Below are 18,711 nucleotides of genomic sequence, written 5' to 3' on the forward strand. Positions count from 1 at the left end.
CACGGTCTCCCTGGGTCCCTGTTTCAATGCTTGATTGTCCTCACAGTGAATTTTTTGTCAATGTGGCACTTCCCCTGTGTATGTGCCATGCCTTTTGGCCTTGGACTGCCTGCCCCCACCCCATCAACTACCCAGCTGCATGACCGGAGCATGTTCGCCATGTAGTGAAAACCCTCCCTGCATCTCTTAGCCATGACCTTGTCCCCTCAGACCCCTGCAAAGGCCTTGCAGCCATTACATCCCCCACCAGGGAAGCTGGTGGGGCTTTGCTGACCGCTCCAGCAGCCACCTCACCCACCATCCCCAGCCAGCTCCCTCTCCCCCACATCCCCTTCTTGGCCTGAGCCTTTTTCAGCTCCCTGCTCTCTCCACACCAGCGGCTGAGGCCTCAGGCCCACCTGCAGGGAGCAAGGCTGCACCAGGCGGGCCAAAGCCTCATGGTACTGCACCGTCATCGTGCCTACAGTGAGGAGGGGCAGTGAGGACGGTCTGGAGGGCCCTTACGGTCCCAGCCGCCTCAGTCCCCCCTGCCCTGCCCTGCCCTGCCCTGGAGCAGAGCTCCCATCTCAGCCCCACACCACGGCTGGCACTCCTGAAATGGCGGCTCCCTGTCCGGCTTCAGCCTGGCCTCGTCACGTGGCCGCCGTGTCTCGTTGCATCAGCCGGCGGGCGGCCCTCCTCCGAGGCCGGCCGAGAGGAGGGGGCGGGGCTGATCCGGAGCGACGGCCCTGGCAGCCAATCGGAAGCTGGCGCACGGCGTTGCGCCGGGGAGGGGCGGAGCGGGCGCTGCGGCGGCGCCGGTGGTGCAGAACGAGGGGCGGTGGCGGCGGCCGGGGAGGTAGGGTCTCCGGGGTTTCCGCTGGGGTATGAGGGGCCGCCGGCCTTCGGGGGTTGCTTCCACGGGCCGGCCGCCTCCTCTGGTCCGGCTGGGCCCCCCCGGGCCGAGGGGAAACGGTCTGGCCTGGCCTGGCAGGCGGGCAGGGGGCCGGGGCGGGCAGCGGTGAGGGGCGGGAGGGTGGCGGTGCCGCTGCCGCTGGTCTCCTCTAGTCAGCCAGGGCTGCGGGGGCATGTCTGTCTGCCGGGTCTCCAGCGGCTCTCCGCAGGGCTGCCGGATACCCGCTGTGCCCTCGCCTCTCTTTTGGGGACTTGAGACTGGGTGGTGCCAGGGCAGAGGCCCTGCTCTGCCCGGGAGCCGCCGCTGCGCCGAGTCCTTCCCTCTTCGAGTCCTTCCCGCCTCCAGCGACTCGCAGGCCTTAGTTGTATGAGGAATTATCGTCCCTCTGCGCCGGAGCAGGCTGCTGGGAGCTTGGCCCTCTGGAGAACTGCATTGTGCTTCATCGGCAGGGGACAGCTTTATGTACCCGTTAGGATATACAGGAGGTGCTCACTTCCAAACTGTCACCTCTAAACCATCACCTGTCACTGGTGTGCGTATGGTGATGTAGTTCCTCGCAGGGAAGGTTTCCAGGCATCTCTGGAGCTGACCCTGCTTTGAGCAGGGGGGGTGGACGAGGTGATATTCAGAGGTCATTTCTAAACTCAGCCATTCTATGATCCTATGATTTAATCAACCTGAATGATTTTAGGTGTTAGCAGTCCTTCCCCTCCCCTGTGTCCCTGGCAAGGCAGATATAACCTCTTAATAAGTTCAGTATCCAAGTGAACTTGGTATTTTAAAAACGCATGTTTTCAAAGAGCAGGTAACTTGAGCTTGAGCTCTAAAAATCCGGAAGGTTGGGGGAGAGGAAGTTTGGGTCAGCACCATTTGGGGTGGACCGATGGTTAAACTGAAGAGTTGGTGAGAGTAGTTATCAATGCAGGGAGATCCTTTCAGGAGATGGAGGCAGTGATCCTGGTGTTACTGCTTGAGCTGACGCCATGTAAGAGCCTTGTTGTTGTTTCTTCAGACTGCACCAAGGCCTTACTGCTTTACCTTCTGCTTGCTTTGGACAGCTGTGACTTGTAGCTTCAAGATGGAAGCTATGCTAACAGCTAGCCAGATCCGGCAACGGTTTATTGACTTCTTCAAGGAAAACAAGCATACCTATGTGCACTCCTCTTCTACAATCCCCCTGGATGACCCCACACTGCTCTTTGCTAATGCTGGTATGAATCAGGTAGGATTCCCACTCTGGTACTGTGGTCCTTATGAACATATCCTGTAGCAGTTGAAACCTGTGAAGGTGTTTGCGGAGCTGTTTGTGTGGAAAATTATTGTTGTTTTCTCCATCTTCCATCTGGTCACAAAGAGGTGGTTGGTGTGTCCGCTGGAGTCCTCTGCACTCTGGCAAAATTGGGAAGAGCACTGGGAGAGGTTCCTGTGTCTGCTGGGCTGACTGTGCAGCGATGGGAGCACTGCCAGTCTCTCTTCCTTGACCCTTTGTACCACAGCTAGTCCTGGCACAAATGACTAATGGTCTCTCTAAAGAGTGGTTGGGGCTGGGCTGCTGAAAGGGCTCTGCTGGAGATCAGCACACCGTTTTCACTGACTTTTTTTCTGGTCAGCTGGGAATCTGGCAACTTTCAGTCCCTTTGGAAGTCCTGGGGTTTGGTAGGCTTCAGGAACACCTGTGTGTGTGGGAGTGCTAAGTTATAAGCAGTGCTGCAGCTTCCTCACATGCAGGAGACAGCAGGCTTGTTGTTTCTGAAAGCTGCCTCAGGTATGTCCAGGCTAGTGCTATCATGACGTAGATAACACTGTTGCTTGCAACATTTGAAAACAGGCTTTTAGGGCTTTTCTTGATTGCCCTTTTTTCTTTCCTCTCAGTTCAAACCCATCTTCCTCAATACCATTGACCCCTCGCACCCGCTCGCTAAACTGAACAGAGCTACCAACACTCAGAAGTGCATCCGAGCAGGGGGCAAGCACAATGACCTGGATGATGTCGGGAAAGATGTCTACCACCACACCTTCTTCGAGATGTTGGGGTCCTGGTCCTTTGGGGATTATTTCAAGGTAAAATAGGCTAGGTGCAGCTCTGAATCTCTTGCACAAAGTTACCTGTCTCTATGAACTCAGCAGAGCAATTGCCAAGAGGAAGGAGAATATCTTGGCACAGAGTGGTTCCTAAAGTGTGTGTGGCTCCTCTGGAATAAATGAGCTTGGAAGTTGCCTGGACCCTGCAGAATGTTTTGAGATTAATTACTTAAGGTTTACAAAGCTGATTATATTAACTCTACCAGTTTGGAGTCTTCAGGCAGAGGTTTTAGTGGCTGTCCTGGAGCTGTGGGAAATTGCATGTGCTGTGCAACTATGATGGACCTCAAACAGGAGTGATTATAAAATAACAACGTCCTTTCCCAAGCATCTTGCTAGTGTAGGGTTCATATTCACAAAGGTGATGTTAAGAATACAGCATAACAACAGAATTCAAAGGCTTTTTTGGGGCAGCAAATATTGGGGGTAGGAGTTAACTTGGCTGCATCTGGAAAGCCATATGATATGTTTCTTGTGCTCTGTTCACTGCATATACTGGTTTGCCTATTTCTTGTGCCAGAAGTCTGAAAGTTTTTGGCTGTTTCTTTGTAGAGAGCTGCTGATACATACAGTAGCCAGTACTCTGCATGTGCAAGTGCTGCGCGTCGAGGAGAACTCTGTTTGCATTCACTTGCTGACCTCATCTTTCATTCTGCAGGAACTTGCTTGTAAACTGGCACTGGACCTTCTCACCAAGGAGTTTGGCATCCCTGCTGAAAGACTCTATGTCACTTACTTTGGTGGAAATGAGGCTGCAGGACTGCAACCGGACCTGGAGTGCAAGCAGATATGGTTGAATTTGGGGTAAGACCTTTAAGTGAGGAAGGTGCATGTTTTGATGAGCAATAGTCATTCAGAGAAAAATGGCATGTGTTATGTGGCAGAGCACATATAACAGGAGGTTTTAACAAAATTGAAGTGTCACAAATAATGTTTGCAGGGTGGTGGAGCTGCAAAGCTAAAGGGAGGTACTGGTATTAGATAGAAAGAGACTGAGAGCTTTCGTTTCAAAATCTCTTGTGTAAGCTTAAGAACATAAGAAGTGCCCCACTGGGTCAGATCAATGACCCATCCAGCCCAGCATGCTGCCTCTGACAGCAGTTAAGAAGATACTGTTCAGGGAAAGCAGGCACGCATGACTGTGGCCTGCAGTCTGTTTTCCTCCTCCCCTTCCAGCATCCACAGTCACTAGATTAGTTTGTTAGAGGCTGATCCATCTGTTCCCCTTAGCCTCTGTTTGGGGCTCTGCGCCTTCAGAGTATGTCTGATTCTGTTTTGAATCTGTTGGATTTTTCTAAATCTCAATCATAGCCTCCCACCCAGCCTCCAAATTGAAGAGTCCTACTCTTTCCTATACTCTCTTTGTAAAGCAGATGTTCCACCCCTAGTTAGTTTTAGTTGCCCTCCTCTATACATACCTCACCCTCCTTGAGATGAGGAAGCAAGAACCGCACTCAGCGCTCAAGTTGTGGGTGGGCCAAAGCTTGATGTAGCAGGGAAATGATGCCTTTGGTATTGTGGCTGTAGACCCCTCTGAAATCTGCCCATGACCCCGTGACACACCTCCACACTGCGAGGCCAAACCTGCCTTGTGTGTATTAAAGTTGGAGATCCGCCTGTCTTCTTGCTGGTGGCTTCATTGAGGTGTTGTGTAGGCCTCTGCCTCCATCTGGGGCCAGTGCCAGGTGCTGATACTCACCTGATCCTCCTCAGCGGGGAATCTGGGTGGTAGGGTCTTATATTGGTCTGGTTCAGGACCCTGACGATTTGTCTGTTCATCCAGGGAATTAGTAATCTGAGATTTCTCTGGTATCATCCTTGGTTGGGGGAATTCTTGCCTTGCTGTAAGTCTGTGTTGTTCAATAAGAGTTTCTTGTTACAGGCTGGCTGAGGGCAGGATTCTGCCTGGCAATATGAAGGATAACTTCTGGGAAATGGGAGACACAGGGCCCTGTGGCCCTTGCAGCGAGATCCACTATGACCGGATCGGGGACAGAGATGCTTCGCACCTGGTCAATCAGGATGACCCCAACGTCCTGGAGATCTGGAACCTGGTGTTCATACAGTTCAACAGGTGAGCCAGACCTGCTTCCCTCCCCAGGCTGCTCCAGCTCAGCGTGGGAGGATGCTTGGACTGCGTACTCTTTTAACTGCCCCTGGCTTGCTTGCCATTCCCTCTTGTCCAGGACCTGTGCACTTTGTGATGCTCTGTCCCCTGACCCACCTGTACGGAAGAGGTTGGTCACACTGCCTTTGGGGACAGACTGGAAGTATTTTCTCACTTCATCTGCCAGGAGTTCAGTAGGGAACAAGTGCCACCCCAGTCTGGGTCTAAGTTGTCATTGAGGGTCTTGTTAACTATATTTTATCAAAGTTGTCCTTTGTGTGGTTTGTGTATGGGCCCATGTCATAAATCTGATGGAACAAAATCTCATGGGGATGAGGAGAGAGATGGGGTTGCCCTTGCAGAGCCTCCATCCATAACAGCTCATCTTTCTTTTTGTGGCTGGGCAGGGAAGCCGATGGGACACTGAAACCTCTTCCTAAGAAAAGTATTGATACTGGAATGGGCCTGGAGAGGCTGGTCTCTGTGCTGCAGAACAAGATGTCCAACTATGATACTGACCTTTTCCTTCCTTACTTTGAAGCCATCCAAAAGGTACAAACTGGGGAGTCTGGGTCTGGGCCTGACCCAGACTCCCATCCATTCCCTGAATCCCTGGGGAGATGTGTGGGGCTGGTTGGACAGGGCAGTTATGTCTGCAGGTCTCTGCTTTCCCAGCTGCTGTGAGCCCTGCATGTTTGTACTTTGCTGAGGGTAGGAATGCAGGCTGGCACAGTAATTGCTGCCATGGGGCATGTTTCCAGGGGAAAACATGGGACAGTGAGCAGTGCAGCTTTCCCAGGTGTTTCCTGTGCACTGTCCTGATGGTGCTCTCCTTGGTTCTCTCCGAGTGGGAGATGCTCTGCTGTCCCATGTGGCCAAGGGCCATCTTTTTGCCATGTGGTAGAGAGCACGTGGTGGTTCTTACCCAGAATCAGAGTTTGTCCTTCAGTCTTCCACCTGGAACATGCTGATCTGTAGAAAATCCCCTGAGAGACGAGGTCTTTGCCATAAACCATGACAGTCACTTGCAGAACTAGTGTGCTGTGGCTGCATCTTCCTGGGTGGGGGGCCATGTTACTAGTGCTGGGAACTCTGTGTGCAAGTCCAAGCCTTTTTTTGCTCCATGGAAGGGGCAGAGCTTCCTGGCTGCAGATCCTGTTGGAAGAAAATGCAGGGAAAAGAGCCTGCTGCTGCCTCTGAGAGGTGTGGAGCTCTGGAGTTGGAGTTAGAGGGCTGCCTTTCTTCAGTGTTAAAGTCACTGCCTGGACACAGCCCATGTGCCTTTGTCTGCTTTCCTGCAGTGTTCTGGGAGCCTGGCTGTAGGGACTGTGCCCATGGTGACAGGCTTACACCATGTGCAAGCACTGCTTTGTTATAGTGTTGTCTTTCTCTTGGGTATGGATAAAAACACCCTGAAAGAGGGAAGCTGGGACCCTCTCCCACATGACAGAATTTGAAGTTTCTTGGCTGGGCAGGCTATGCCAGGCTGGAGTCTGCGGCTGCGGGCAGTGGCATGGGGCTGGCTTCTGAGGCGCTTCCCTGTTGTCCTGCCATGTTGCTGCTCCCTGCTGTCTGTAATTGTCCCCTTTGCCTACCGCCTTCTCCTCTCTGCACAGGGCACGGGTGCCAGGCCATACATGGGGCAGGTTGGTGCTGAGGATGCCGATGGTATAGACATGGCCTACCGCGTGCTGGCTGACCATGCACGGACCATCACGCTGGCCCTTTCTGATGGGGGTAGGCCTGACAACACTGGCAGAGGGTAAGAACAGAGCTGCTGCAATGCTGCTGCTCCCATTCTGTTCAGCACATCTTTACTGAGAGGTCTGGGATCTCATGTGTCTCTGGGATGTCTTTGAATTCATCATTAAAGCAGTGGATAGCAGAGTGTTTGCTCAGTATATTTGTCGCTTGAATCCTTGTAGCAAGGTGTGCCCAAAAGGCCAAGACATACAGGTCTGAGGGTTCTTGTGAGTACCAGTTCTGCTGTGTCAGCCCCCAAAAAGGATCACTGTGGGCAGACAGGCACAAAACCCTGCTTGGTATAGTGCTGCTGTCAAAAAAAAACAGTGAAGTTTGGGCCGGGGGGCTGTGCTGTGGGTGCCACTGGACTGACTCTTAAGCACACAGTGAGCCTGGGTTATGGAGCTGGGGCCTGGCACCTCACCTCTGGCTTGCTGCTGGTGTGAGCAGCTATTTGAGAGAACATGTGGGGAGAGAACCCTGTGCGGAACCAGAGGTCCTGGGAGGAGGTGCTGGCAGGTGGATGCTGGTGGATCCCCTGAGAACAGCTCAGAGGTCTAACGTTTGCATGAGGGGCTCTGCTATTCCCTAGGTATGTGCTGAGGCGGATTCTCCGACGGGCTGTGCGCTACTCCCATGAGAAGCTCAATGCCCCCAAGGGTTTCTTTGCTACTCTGGTTGATGTGGTGGTGCAGTCACTGGTAAGTTCTTCCCCTGCTCCACTGTATCTGCTGAAGACTTCCTCTGCTGACGTGTGCAGATCTCCATGCTGAAGGACTAATCCTCTTGGGTCTGCAGGGAGATGCCTTTCCTGAGCTGAAGAAGGACCCAGATATGGTGAAGGACATTATCAATGAAGAAGAGGATCAGTTCCTGAAAACACTCAGCAGAGGACGTCGCATCCTGGACAGGAAGATCCAGAGCCTGGGAGACAGTAAAACCATCCCTGGTAAGGCTGTGACTTCTGTCTGGATGCACCAAAAGGCATTTATCATCTGGGACTGAGTTAGGGCTCAGCTGGGCTGGGGACTGAGAGATGGTGGAAGGTGTGAGGGGACAAAGTTGGAGTCAAAAGACTGCAGAGCTGGGCCACCCCTCTCTCCTCTGGCCTGCGTTCCCTTGCTCAGGTTTCTAAGCTGCCCAGATGCAACATGATAGTGTGATCTCTGTGCTGTCAGTGAAGAGTCTTTTTGATGTTTATGTTCAGCAGGCCTGTTCCCTGTCCTGCCATAGCTCTGGGCCAGTTGGGTGGGACAGAGCCAGTCAGAGAGTGGGGAAAGGAGCAGTGTCTCACAGTACAGGAGCGCCAACTGCTCTGCTTTTTCTCTGAAGGTGATACTGCCTGGCTGCTATATGACACCTACGGTTTTCCTGCGGATCTCACTGGGCTGATTGCAGAGGAGAAGGGCCTTGTTGTAGACATGGAGGGCTTTGAAGAAGAGCGGAAAAATGCACAGGTAGGTAACAGCTTCAGGGGGAGCTGGTCGGAGAGTGGGCAGGGAGGATTCCCTTCCTTGTAGTTTGCAGTCATGAGTCTGGTCCTTTCTTACTGGGTCTGCTCACACCCCACATGCCTCAGTGTCCTGTGGGAAAGACCACCGCAGTTGTTGTGGAACATATCTTTTCTGTGCAGCTGGGGCTGGTTTTGCTCACTAACACTGTGAGGCTCAGGGCTGTCAGCTCAGCCTTCAGACAGAGTTAGTGGACTGCTGGGAGCACCTCCCCACTGTCCTGTTCTGGATAGGGAAGTTCGGGACTTCCCTGTTCGAGGAGCAGTGTCCAGGCAGGCCTGCAGCTTGGGTGCCTCTCCCAACAGTTTGCTGCAGCAGCAGAGAGTGGCATCAACCAGCTCGCTGGGTACTTGCCTTGCCCTTGGTGGACTCAGGCCAACTTTATCTGCATGCTGATAGCACTGGAACAGCCTGCTCTGAAGTCGCAAAAGATGGGAGCACTCCTGCTGCTGGCATGTGGCTTCCCAGAGCAAAGCTCTGAACCAAGGAGTTCTCAGGGATGTGAGGTGTGCAACTAGGCTGACATGCATGGGCCAGCACTGAGGTGGATTTTCTCAAACTTTGCTGCTTGTCATTGGCAGCTCAAATCCCAAGGGAAGGGTGCCGGAGGGGAGGACCTCCTCATGCTGGACATCTACGCCATCGAAGAGCTGAGGGCCCGAGGGCTGGAGGTGACTGACGACTCGCCAAAATACAGCTATGCTTCAGATCAGAGCGGTGCCTATGGTATGAAAAAAACTTCTCAGAATCATCCTCTGCTGCCAAACCTTTCCTGGCATGTACCTCAACAAGATCCCCTCTGGGCTCCCCTTTCCTGGGACATGGAGGTGGGAGTGGAAACATGTGCAGGTGAATAGCCTGCTTGTAACAAATAGAGCAGGGAAAGAGAAGGGCAGACGGTTCAAGGGCTGCTGTACTCTTCGGGTCTGTTGCTGCCAACTTAAGGGAATTCCTGTTCCCTGCAGCTTTGTGTATCCACACTCCTATGTTTGTGTCTCCTAGCTGCTCCTTTGCTAGTGCCGCAGGAGACTTCAGTTTCTGCTTGGTCTGTTAGAGGGTCCTTGGCCCACTTGCTCTGGCTCTTGCTGCTAATTCTTCAATTTGTTGGGGATTCAGGAGGCCCCAGGCTCGTAGCAGCACACATGGCTGACTTCTACTGCATAGCTGTGGAAGGAGGTGACAGTCCTTGCCTTGGAGAGCACTGAATGAAATTCCCTCTTATCCAGCTAACTATTGCCCTAGTTATTTCTCCTCACCCCCTGCAAATGTAGCTGCTGTGAGCTCCTGCAATAGCTGGGAGGTGTTGCTATGAAGTTCTGCTCCCATGTGGTGTCTACAAAGTTTTCCTGTTTTACTGACACTGCCTGTCATCCTGGTGACAGATTTTGGGAGCCTCGTGGCCACAGTGGCGGCCATCCGCAGGGAGAAGATGTTTGTGGAGGAGGTATCCACTGGCCAGGAGTGTGGGATAGTGCTGGACCGGACCTGCTTCTACGCCGAGCAGGGCGGGCAGATCTATGACGAGGGCTACATGGTCAAGGACGACGACAGCAGGGAGGATGTGAGTGGGCCTGAGAGCCTTTTGCGAGACTCAGTCTCACCTGGGGCCTGAGCAGGTGTGGGCAGAGAAGAAGGGGCCAAGCAAGCTCCAGCAATTTCCTGTCCATGGCAGGTGCGAGGCATTGCACAGGTTTTCTTTTCGGGGGTGCAGCATGGCACAATGCGCTGGAGTATTGTTCCCCTTGCTTCCTGGGGAACTGAACTCTGCGCTCCAGCATCAGGCTGTCGCCAGAATGTGGGTGCCTGTGGTGGTAGTGCTGGGATTGCTGTGTGGAAGGACAGAGCTTTCAAGCTGTGATGGGGAGCTGGGGTGGGGAGCTCTTTCATCTCTGCTGTGCACCATAACCACGCCCCACCTTCATTCTCTGCTTTGTGGCCCTGCGTGCTGTGCCCGGGGACACTCAGCTTTCTCCTGTCACGCACACTGGTCTGGCTCTCAGCTTAGACCTTTCCAGTTGCAGCTCAGACCGCTGGCTGGACTGTCTGCCTCCCCTTGGCCTCTCACCCTACTCACTGGGTGCATTTCCCTCCTTGTACAGAAAACAGAATTCACGGTGAAGAACGTGCAGGTCCGAGGAGGCTACGTGCTTCACATAGGAACTCTATATGGAAGCTTGAAAGTAGGAGATCAGGTCCACCTGTCTATTGATGAGGTGAGTTAAGACATGGTATAACAGATGGCCTCATCTCTTTTCCCTGGATTTTTTCTGCTTTGTTTCCATCGGTGCCGCTTGGGTGGCCTGGAGTTTAGGGCCTGCTCTCCCTGCAGCACACGATGCAGGCAACTAGTGTGGCCCTTCCAGTCTGGCTGACTCAAGGCCTCTCCTGCCTGGCACCTGGCTTTCTCTTACCACGAGGCAGATAACGCCCTGCTGTCTCAGAGCCATGCTCACTGACCAGCAGCAGAAACACGTTTTGGGTCATGGCTGGGAGGTGGAGCTGGTACAGTGCCCCATTGCATTGTGGATACCAGTGGAGAGCCTGAGCTGTCTGCCCCACTCTAGACATTGTTCCAGTGGGCTCAGCCTGCTGAGTGAGTTCTGGGTTGAGCCTGGTCTGCAAAATGCATTTCCCTTCCCTATAGACATGGCACCAAGAGGAAGGCTCCCATCTTGCAGTGCTTTTCCCTGCTGAGTGTCTGTGACCTGGTCTGTCTTTGGCCTCTCTCCAGATAGACCTAACAAGGGGACTGCCAGGGAAAAGCCATGCACAAATTTGGTGGGGAACATCCTGCTCCCTTAGCTGAGGCTCCAAGGCAGAAAGTGTGCTAAGTTGTTTCTGGTCTCCTGAGCTAGTTTAGGTTTCTGTTGGAGCAGCGTGTTAAGCTCCACTTCTGCTGCTAGAGGTGATCTTGGCTCTGTAGTGCAGGACCCCATCTAACAGTGGCTTCCTCCACCAGACTAGGCGGAGGCCAGTCATGAGCAACCACACGGCCACCCACATCCTCAACTTCGCCCTGCGCTCAGTGTTGGGGGAAGCTGACCAGAGAGGGTCGCTGGTCGCACCAGACAGGCTACGGTTTGACTTCACAGCCAAGGGAGCCTTGTCTACCCAGGAAATCAAGAAAGTCGAAGGGATTGCCAATCAGATGATTGAGGAGGCAAAGGTGGGTACAGCTGATGGGTTGGATATACTGGGGAAAAAAAATACCTTGAGTCAAGTTTTTGGATGATCTAGGGTGCTGGATGTTTGGCGCAGCAGGAGTCTTCTGAGTTGCTGATGCAGTACTGTGCACAGATTGGCATCACCTCAGAGGATTTTGAATGGGAAAACTCCATGTAGACTGCTCTGTTCATTGGTACCGAGCCCTCTCTAGGGTTGGAGTGGTTCCCTACCTGTTCTAGTGTCACATTAGCTACAAGAGCCAAGAAGTTTGGCAGAGTACGCCTGGTTGGATTTATAGTGTAAAGCCAGACCCTCCAGTGATGTGCCCTCAACAGTGAGAGAGTTGCTCTGTCTGGTGCCAGCCCTGTGTCAGAACAGATCCTGGAGGACCCTGTGCTCTGCTCAGGAGTCTGTGGTTAGAAACCATTCAAATGTACAGGAGCACAGGGGGTCTGAGCAGGCAGTGGTATCAGGAGTTTTGAAGATGGGGCATCTGTCAATGATGGCAGCTCAACAAACCCCAGTGAAGGTGAGGCACGTAACTTCCCATTTAGGCTCTTTCGGAGGAAGTCAGGATTCCCTGGGAACGCAGACCCGCGGTCACAGCTGACAGGACCAGCTCTTACCTGCGTCCCTTTCCTGTCCTCTGCAGACTGTGTACGCCAAGGACTGCCCTCTTGCAGCAGCCAAAGCTATCCAAGGACTGCGGGCAGTTTTTGATGAGACCTACCCTGATCCTGTCCGTGTCGTCTCAATTGGCATCCCTGTGGAGGAGCTGCTGGCTGACCCCTCTGGCCCTGCGGGCTCCATCACTTCTGTTGAGTTCTGCGGAGGGACGTGAGTATCTGGAGAGGCCGTGGAAGGCAGCGGGGTGGCTGAAAAGGAGTCCCTGGGGAGCCCAAGCTCCCGAGGGCTGTTGTGAGTGCCATGGGTGTATGCTGGGCACAGCCAGGGCAGAGCTGGAGGTGGTGATGATGATGTGCCTTTGCATTCCCAGTCCTGAGTCAAGCTGCGTTTCAAATCAGCCTTTGCAGGCAGGGAAACTGCCTGTATGCTGCCCCTGCCCACACGTGTAGTCTCTGTTAGTGCTGGGAACATGGCCCTTCCCACCCTTTCCTCGCTCATTTGCTTTTAGCAGCTAGGTTGGGGTTTCTGCCTGTCCCCACGCTTGCTGCACCTCCCTGGCAGGGTGGTTTTCTTGTTTCCATGCTGATTTCTGCTGAGACAAGAGGTGAAGTTCTAACTCTCTCTTGTTGTGGGTCTTTCTGCGTTCTTTCCGAAGGCACTTGCAGAACTCCAGCCATGCTGGCCCCTTTGTGATTGTTTCAGAAGAAGCAATTGCTAAAGGCATCCGGAGGATAGTTGCAGTCACCGGGGCTGAAGCTCGGAAGGTAAGGGGGAGGCAGGATCCTGTGAAATCCATGCCCTGTGGGACACCATTGGCATGTGCATGCACAGATGTTAACCCTGTGCCAAGGTCCTTTTTGCTTATGTTTGCCCAGTATCCCTCAGCGCCAGGGAGAATTGGTGTGAGTGCTTGAGGAACTTGTGGCTTGGACTCCACCAACACAGTGCAGAGAAGGATGCTGCTGTTGGCAAAGGCTGTGCTGGAGGCCCCTGGCTGTGCTACAGCCAGAGGAGAGAGCTGGGAGGGAAGCGGGGGAAGGCTTGGCTGTAGCTGTCATGTTAGAAGGGCCTAGGGTGTGTCCCTGATATGGCTGTGGGTTTAGCGCAGGTTGCTTTGCAGAATGGGCTGCAAATCTAGAGCCCTCAGCAGCTGGCAAGATTGACAGGAGAGTTGTGTAGTCTAAGAATCCAGTCATCTGCTGCAGGAGGCAGGTGACTTTGGTCCTGGGCTGGTGCTTCCTAGAGTAGGAGAAGGGGCTTGGTGAGGAGATGTTTTTTTCTTTTTGGAGGATCTCAGCATTCCTTCTGGCAAAGAAGAGTCTGGGGGCCTGTCTGCCAGCATCACACCCTGGTTCTGGTCGAGTGCTGCCTGCTTTGGCTCTGCTGCTTCCCAAGGAGTTACTGAACTCCATCCTGGGGCTGCAGTATTCTTCAACCCTTCTCATGGTGGTGGCCAAGAGCCCAGCCTGCTAAATCTCCTTGCATGACTTAACTTGGATTGTATTCTGCTAGGCCCTCAGGAAAGTCGACAGCCTTAGGAAGCTGTTGTCAGCCCTGGAAGCCAAGGTGAAGGTCCAGACAGCTCCCAACAAGGATGTGCAGAAGGAGATCACAGACCTCAGTGAGGTGAGGATGGTAGCAGTGCTGTGACTTTGCAAAGTGAGTGGGACCTCAATTGCCAGCACTGGGTGGTATTAATGAGGCCGAAGTTCAGCTTCCTTCTCCTGTCTGGACAGAGGAGGTCTCAGCCCTGTGTCCTGTGGGTTCTGCAGCCAGCACCTCATGCCTGAGTTGTTGGGCACTGGGAGAGGATGGGAGGTTCGTGACTATGGCGCAGCATCCCCTGCCTCCTGCCATGGTCACCAGTAGCTCTAACCCTGTCCACCCACTCCTGTTTTGCAGACTCTGGCCACTGCTGTTATCCCACAGTGGCAGAAAGATGAACTGAGAGAGGCTGTTAAAGCACTGAAGAAAGTTATGGATGACCTGGACCGAGCAAGCAAAGCTGACATCCAGAAACGAGTGAGCCCTGGGTGGGAATAAAGGACAGTGTGGGAGGGCTGTGGGGGGCTCCCTTGGGAGCTCCACTTGTGTCCAGTGTAGAAGCGAGCTGAGCTGTGGGGATGCCCCTCACTCTTCAGCCTTCCAGCCTCTCCTGCTCCCTCCCAGGGCATGGCTACCTCCATACCTGTTCCCTGGGGTGAAGCGCTGGCAGTGTGTCTTGGAAGTTGGGGTGCTCCTGGGCAGGTACAGGTGGTGCCCCTGAGTGCATGGTATGAGTGGTGCATCGTTCTTCATCCTGGAGCCCACTGAATTTTCCTGGAGGAGGAATCACGCACAGCACTGCTGCTGCCTTGCAGGCCACACACCCGCCTGGCTGCAGAGCATGGGGCTGCTCTGGGCTGGGCCATGGGTGTGTTGGGGCACCCTGGGGGGCCTCTGTACCTGTAGGGAAGCTCTACCCGGTGGTTCTTGTGTCCATATGCAATGTGAGTGTGCTCTAGCATCTGACCACTGTTGTCCTCAGGTGCTGGAAAAGACCAAGAAAGTCATTGAGAGTCACCCTAACAAGCCATTGGTCATCATGGAAATGGAAAATGGAGCCTCAGCAAAGGTATGGGAAGGCCTGGTCTCCTTGACAACCTTCCTTGTGCCTGAGGAGCAGTTGGGTGATCTCTGTTCACCTGGGGAGGCGGTGCTGTGTTGTAGAGCTGTCTCTTGCCACCTGCCAGCCCTGAGCAGTGGCTAGTGAAGAGGGGGAGGACCACTGGGATACTCTCTGTGTCCCACCTTCTGGACTAACACGAGTTTGCAGGGGTAGGGGGCTGGATCTTGACCATTTGCTGAGTTTCCAGACCTGGTGGTGGATAGGGGCCCCAATAGAAATCACATTGTGTGTCCCAGGTAAGACTCAGCCAGGAGCAGTCGCAACACTAAAATGCAGGCTTAAGGAACTCTGAACAGCAGCTCTGCCAAGCTACGGAAGTTGTGATGCTTGTGGCCATTGCAGATCAGCTCTGGGAACGGTGTCCTGGGCTGCATGTGTGGACAGGGCCAGGCCAGAGAGCTGCTCCCCAGCTCCTGAGCACTCTCTGCTGCAGCAAGGTTCAAATTCTTCTCCAGCCAGGGCTGAAACTGCTCCTTCCCTCTTCCATGCACAGGTTAAGTTTCTGAGCAATTTCTGTTGTGAATAAAAGCTCCCTTGTGTGTGCTGTGCCACAGTGCTGAGCCCAGCAACTGCCAGGCAGCGGGGGCTGATCGTGCCCTGAGGTTGGACCACTCAAGTTTTAATGCCCTATTTAAATTTCTGCGCTGGGAGTCTTGGAGCTGATCCTGCTTACAGATGCCTGCTCACTCTCTGTGGCTGTCCCCATCTCCATGATGCCAGCGCTCCTGCTCACAGTGGGTGCCAATGTAGTGTTCTCCCTGGCAGAAAGGTGCATCCCAGGGGATGGTGGTGCCAGCAGCCTGGGAAGCTGCTTACTCCCTTTCCAGCTAGAGCAGCACTGCTTTGCTCGCTGGAGGGCCTGCTCCCGCAGCTCTGTGCTGCATCATACTGTTTATGGGAGCAATAGATAACGGTCTCCTTGGGAATAATAGGGTGCCTGGCAGTCTCCCCAGTTTCTCCAGCGTGCCTGCTGTGTCTGATAACCCTTGCAGCTTCTTCATGCTGCAGTTGAGTCCTCCTGACTCACTGCAGAACAGCTGCTCCCTCCTGCTGGGAGCTCATATCGCTGCGTTTTCCCACCAAGCCAGTACACTCAGGTAAAGGTTCACTTGCTTTGGGGCTGCATGGCCACTAATTCTGCCAGTTCCTGGATAACTGAGGGTGGGGAAATAAAAGCAGCTCCTCACTCCTGCCTCCTTGCAGCTGTGAGGGGACACAGCCAGGGCTTGTCCCAGCTGCACAGGCTCTGCACAGCTGGGGATGTGAAGATCACTCATGTTTGGGAGAAGGAGCACTGCAGGGTGCTGCTGGCTGGTTTAATGCAAGTCCAGATCCCCGAGGTCTTTGTGGGTGCTGCAAGGACTGGAGCAGGGCTGGTTGCGAGCAGCAGAAGGTGTGTTGCAATGCCTTTGTCCTCCTATAGGCCCTGAACGAGTCTCTGAAGCTCTTCAAGACTTACTCCCCCCAGACTGCCACCATGCTCTTCACTGTAGATAATGAAGCTGGCAGAATCACCTGCCTGTGTCAAGTACCCCAGGTAACACCCAGACTCTGTGTCTGCCTTTCTCTGAGCCTCAGTGGAGGGTCTGCTGCCTCCAGGCAGTAACTGTCTAATACTACACAGCTGAAACTCATTTGGGTTGGCAAGAGCCATGACCCTTGTGCTTTGGGTTATCATCGGGTGGCAGAGGGGTGGAAGAGGCATTGTGCTCTGCAGGTGGGGAAGGGGGAAGAGCCAGGACTTAATGCGGTTGTAGGCATGGGGGCAGGCAGTCTGCCCCTGGACTGCTGCCTCTTTTCCAGATGCACCTGGAAGAGCTTTGTCCTGTTATACTGTGCTTTGCAGACCCTCTTCCCTCGCTGCTGGCTGGGTTGAGGTCGAGCTGCCTCTTTTTTTGTTTCTTTTTCCTACCCAGGAGACGGCAGATAAGGGCCTGAAGGCCAGCCAGTGGGTGCAGGAGGTGTCTGGCTTGATGGACGGTAAAGGTGGTGGGAAGGATGTCTCTGCACAGGCGACGGGCAAGAACGTGGGCTGCCTGCAGGAGGCCCTGAAACTAGCCACGGACTTTGCCAGGCTCCGGCTGGGGGAACTGAAGAACTGACGGGGTGTCACCGGCACCCCTCTCCCCTCCTGCCCGTCCCTACCTCCTGCTGAGCCACCACCCGCCTTTCCGATGAATAAAGGCCGCCTGCCCTGCGCGCTGCCGCCTCGGCTCTGCTTGCGGGGGCGGGGCGGGGCGGGCTCCTCCTCCTGCCTGTCCCTGCCTGCCCCTGCCTGTTTTCTCCGCCGAGTATGCCGCTGGATCACCGCCGCGTGCGGGGCCCGGAGGAGTCGCAGCCGCCGGAGGTGTGGGCAGCGGCCGGGGGAGCCGGGGAGGTGCCGGAGGAGGAGGATGCGGCGCCGCGGGACCCCTGTGCCCTGCGGCCGCTTTTCGCCCGGGCCGGGTTGCTGAGCCAGGCGGAGGGCTCGGCCTACGTGGAGCTGGGCGGCGGCACCAAGGTGCTCTGCGCCGCCTGGGGCCCGCGGGAAGCGGCCGAGCCCGGCGCGGCGGCGGCGGCGGCAGGAGGGGGGCGGCTGCTCTGCGAGTTCCGCCGGGCCCCCTTCGCCGGGCGCGGGGCGCGGTTGCGGCCGGGCTCGGCGGCCGAGCGGGAGGCCGAGCGGGAAGCGGCGGCGGCGCTGCGGGAAGCGCTGGAACCGGCGGTGCGGCTGGCCCGGTACCCGCGGGCTCGCCTGGCCGTCAGTGCCCTGCTGCTGCAGGACGGCGGCTCCGCGCTGGCCGCCGCCATCAGCGCCGCTGCCCTGGCCCTGGCCGATGCCGGCGTGGAGATGTACGACCTGGCGGTGGGCTGCGCCCTGTGCCGGCCCCCCGGCCCCGCCGCCGCTTGGATGCTGCAGCCCGGGGAGGCTGAGGAGCGTCGCGCCGCCGCCCGGCTCACCGTGGCTCTTCTGCCCGCCCTTAACCAGGTGTCGGCGGTGCTGGGCGGTGGGCAGGGCAGCCCTCCCGACGCTTGGGCGCAGGCACTGCGCCTCGGCCTCGACGGCTGCCACCGCCTCTACCCCGTGCTGCGGCAGAGCCTGCTGCGGGCTGCCCGACGCCGCGATGCTGCCGCTGCCACTACTGCCTGACTGGTGATGCCTAGGTGTCCCCCATCTCGGGATGGGGTCATCTCCCAGAGCCCATCCAAGCTGCCCTCAGTGCTGCCAGAGTCCCCTGGAGCCTGCCTGATCCACGCCTCACGCTACCGGAGACACCCCAGAGCCTGCCCAAGCCAGCCCTTGTGCTGCCAGAGACATGCCAGAGCTGCCCACACAGGTGGAGGCCCAAGAAACCTGCCCGAGGACACTGTAGCCTGCCTCCCCCCCACCGCTGGAGAGCCCCCAAAGCAGCCCCCACACTGCCTGAGCACCCTGGAGCCTGCCTGAGGAGCCCCCATGTCGCAGGAGACTCCTCCCAAGTGGCCCCACAGGACCCAAGCAGCCTTGCACACTGCTGGAGCCCCACAAGAACAGCCTCCATACTGCTTCAGCTGCCAGAGCCTGCCTGCACCAGCCCCACGCTGCCGGACCCTGCCTGAGACCTCCCTCCAAGCAGCTGCCTGCACTGTGGGACCCCACACCCCACCCTGGGGTGGCCCCAGCACCAGGGCCGAGACCCTCGCACTGAGCTGCCCACCACGACCATCCATGCAGGCAAGGTCCAGGCAGCACTGGGCAGGAACCACATTGTGGCACAGACTGCTCATCCCTTTGACCTCCTGCCCAGGCAGTGCTTCAGGGTGGCAGAGATGTGTTTTGTTGGGGTTTTTTTTATAATAAATCAGGTTTTTATGGTGAGTCTTCTGCCTGTGTGGCTCTGCTGAGGCCTCTGCCAGCCGCGGGCAGAGGTGGAAGGCCACCAAGCATCGGAGTGAC

The 18,711-nt window shown here is 55.6% G+C and overlaps 2 protein-coding genes across 2 annotated transcripts; both read left to right on the forward strand.

Moving 5' to 3' along the window:
- The first annotated feature begins 1,889 nt into the window (after positions 1 to 1,889).
- AARS1 (alanyl-tRNA synthetase 1) lies at positions 1,890 to 16,997 on the forward strand. Its single transcript, XM_075510379.1, has 20 exons — positions 1,890 to 2,117; positions 2,768 to 2,956; positions 3,636 to 3,781; positions 4,860 to 5,051; positions 5,492 to 5,636; positions 6,701 to 6,846; positions 7,420 to 7,528; positions 7,626 to 7,776; positions 8,160 to 8,284; positions 8,920 to 9,064; positions 9,721 to 9,899; positions 10,438 to 10,551; positions 11,298 to 11,504; positions 12,156 to 12,340; positions 12,786 to 12,894; positions 13,643 to 13,756; positions 14,033 to 14,152; positions 14,658 to 14,744; positions 16,222 to 16,335; positions 16,715 to 16,997. The coding sequence occupies exons 1-20, from the start codon at positions 1,974 to 1,976 to the stop codon at positions 16,898 to 16,900; spliced, it is 2,907 nt and encodes a 968-aa protein (XP_075366494.1). The 5' UTR covers positions 1,890 to 1,973; the 3' UTR covers positions 16,901 to 16,997.
- Positions 16,998 to 17,091: 94 nt separating this feature from the next.
- EXOSC6 (exosome component 6) lies at positions 17,092 to 18,633 on the forward strand. The gene has a single exon (XM_075510381.1). The coding sequence runs from the start codon at positions 17,092 to 17,094 to the stop codon at positions 17,923 to 17,925; it is 834 nt and encodes a 277-aa protein (XP_075366496.1). The 3' UTR covers positions 17,926 to 18,633.
- The last annotated feature ends 78 nt before the right edge of the window (positions 18,634 to 18,711 follow it).

The sequence above is a fragment of the Mycteria americana genome, chromosome 8 (assembly GCF_035582795.1).
Source record: "Mycteria americana isolate JAX WOST 10 ecotype Jacksonville Zoo and Gardens chromosome 8, USCA_MyAme_1.0, whole genome shotgun sequence".
NCBI classification, from domain to species: domain Eukaryota; kingdom Metazoa; phylum Chordata; class Aves; order Ciconiiformes; family Ciconiidae; genus Mycteria; species Mycteria americana.

Excerpts from the sequence above, each read along its gene's own strand:
- EXOSC6 (XM_075510381.1), top strand. The coding sequence starts at position 17,092 with ATGCCGCTGGATCACCGCCGCGTGCGGGGCCCGGAGGAGTCGCAGCCG.
- AARS1 (XM_075510379.1), top strand. The coding sequence starts at position 1,974 with ATGGAAGCTATGCTAACAGCTAGCCAGATCCGGCAACGGTTTATTGAC. Across the intron at positions 2,118-2,767 it reads CTAATGCTGGTATGAATCAG|TTCAAACCCATCTTCCTCAA; the intron begins GTAGGATTCCCA and ends CTTTCCTCTCAG. Across the intron at positions 6,847-7,419 it reads CCTGACAACACTGGCAGAGG|GTATGTGCTGAGGCGGATTC; the intron begins GTAAGAACAGAG and ends GCTATTCCCTAG.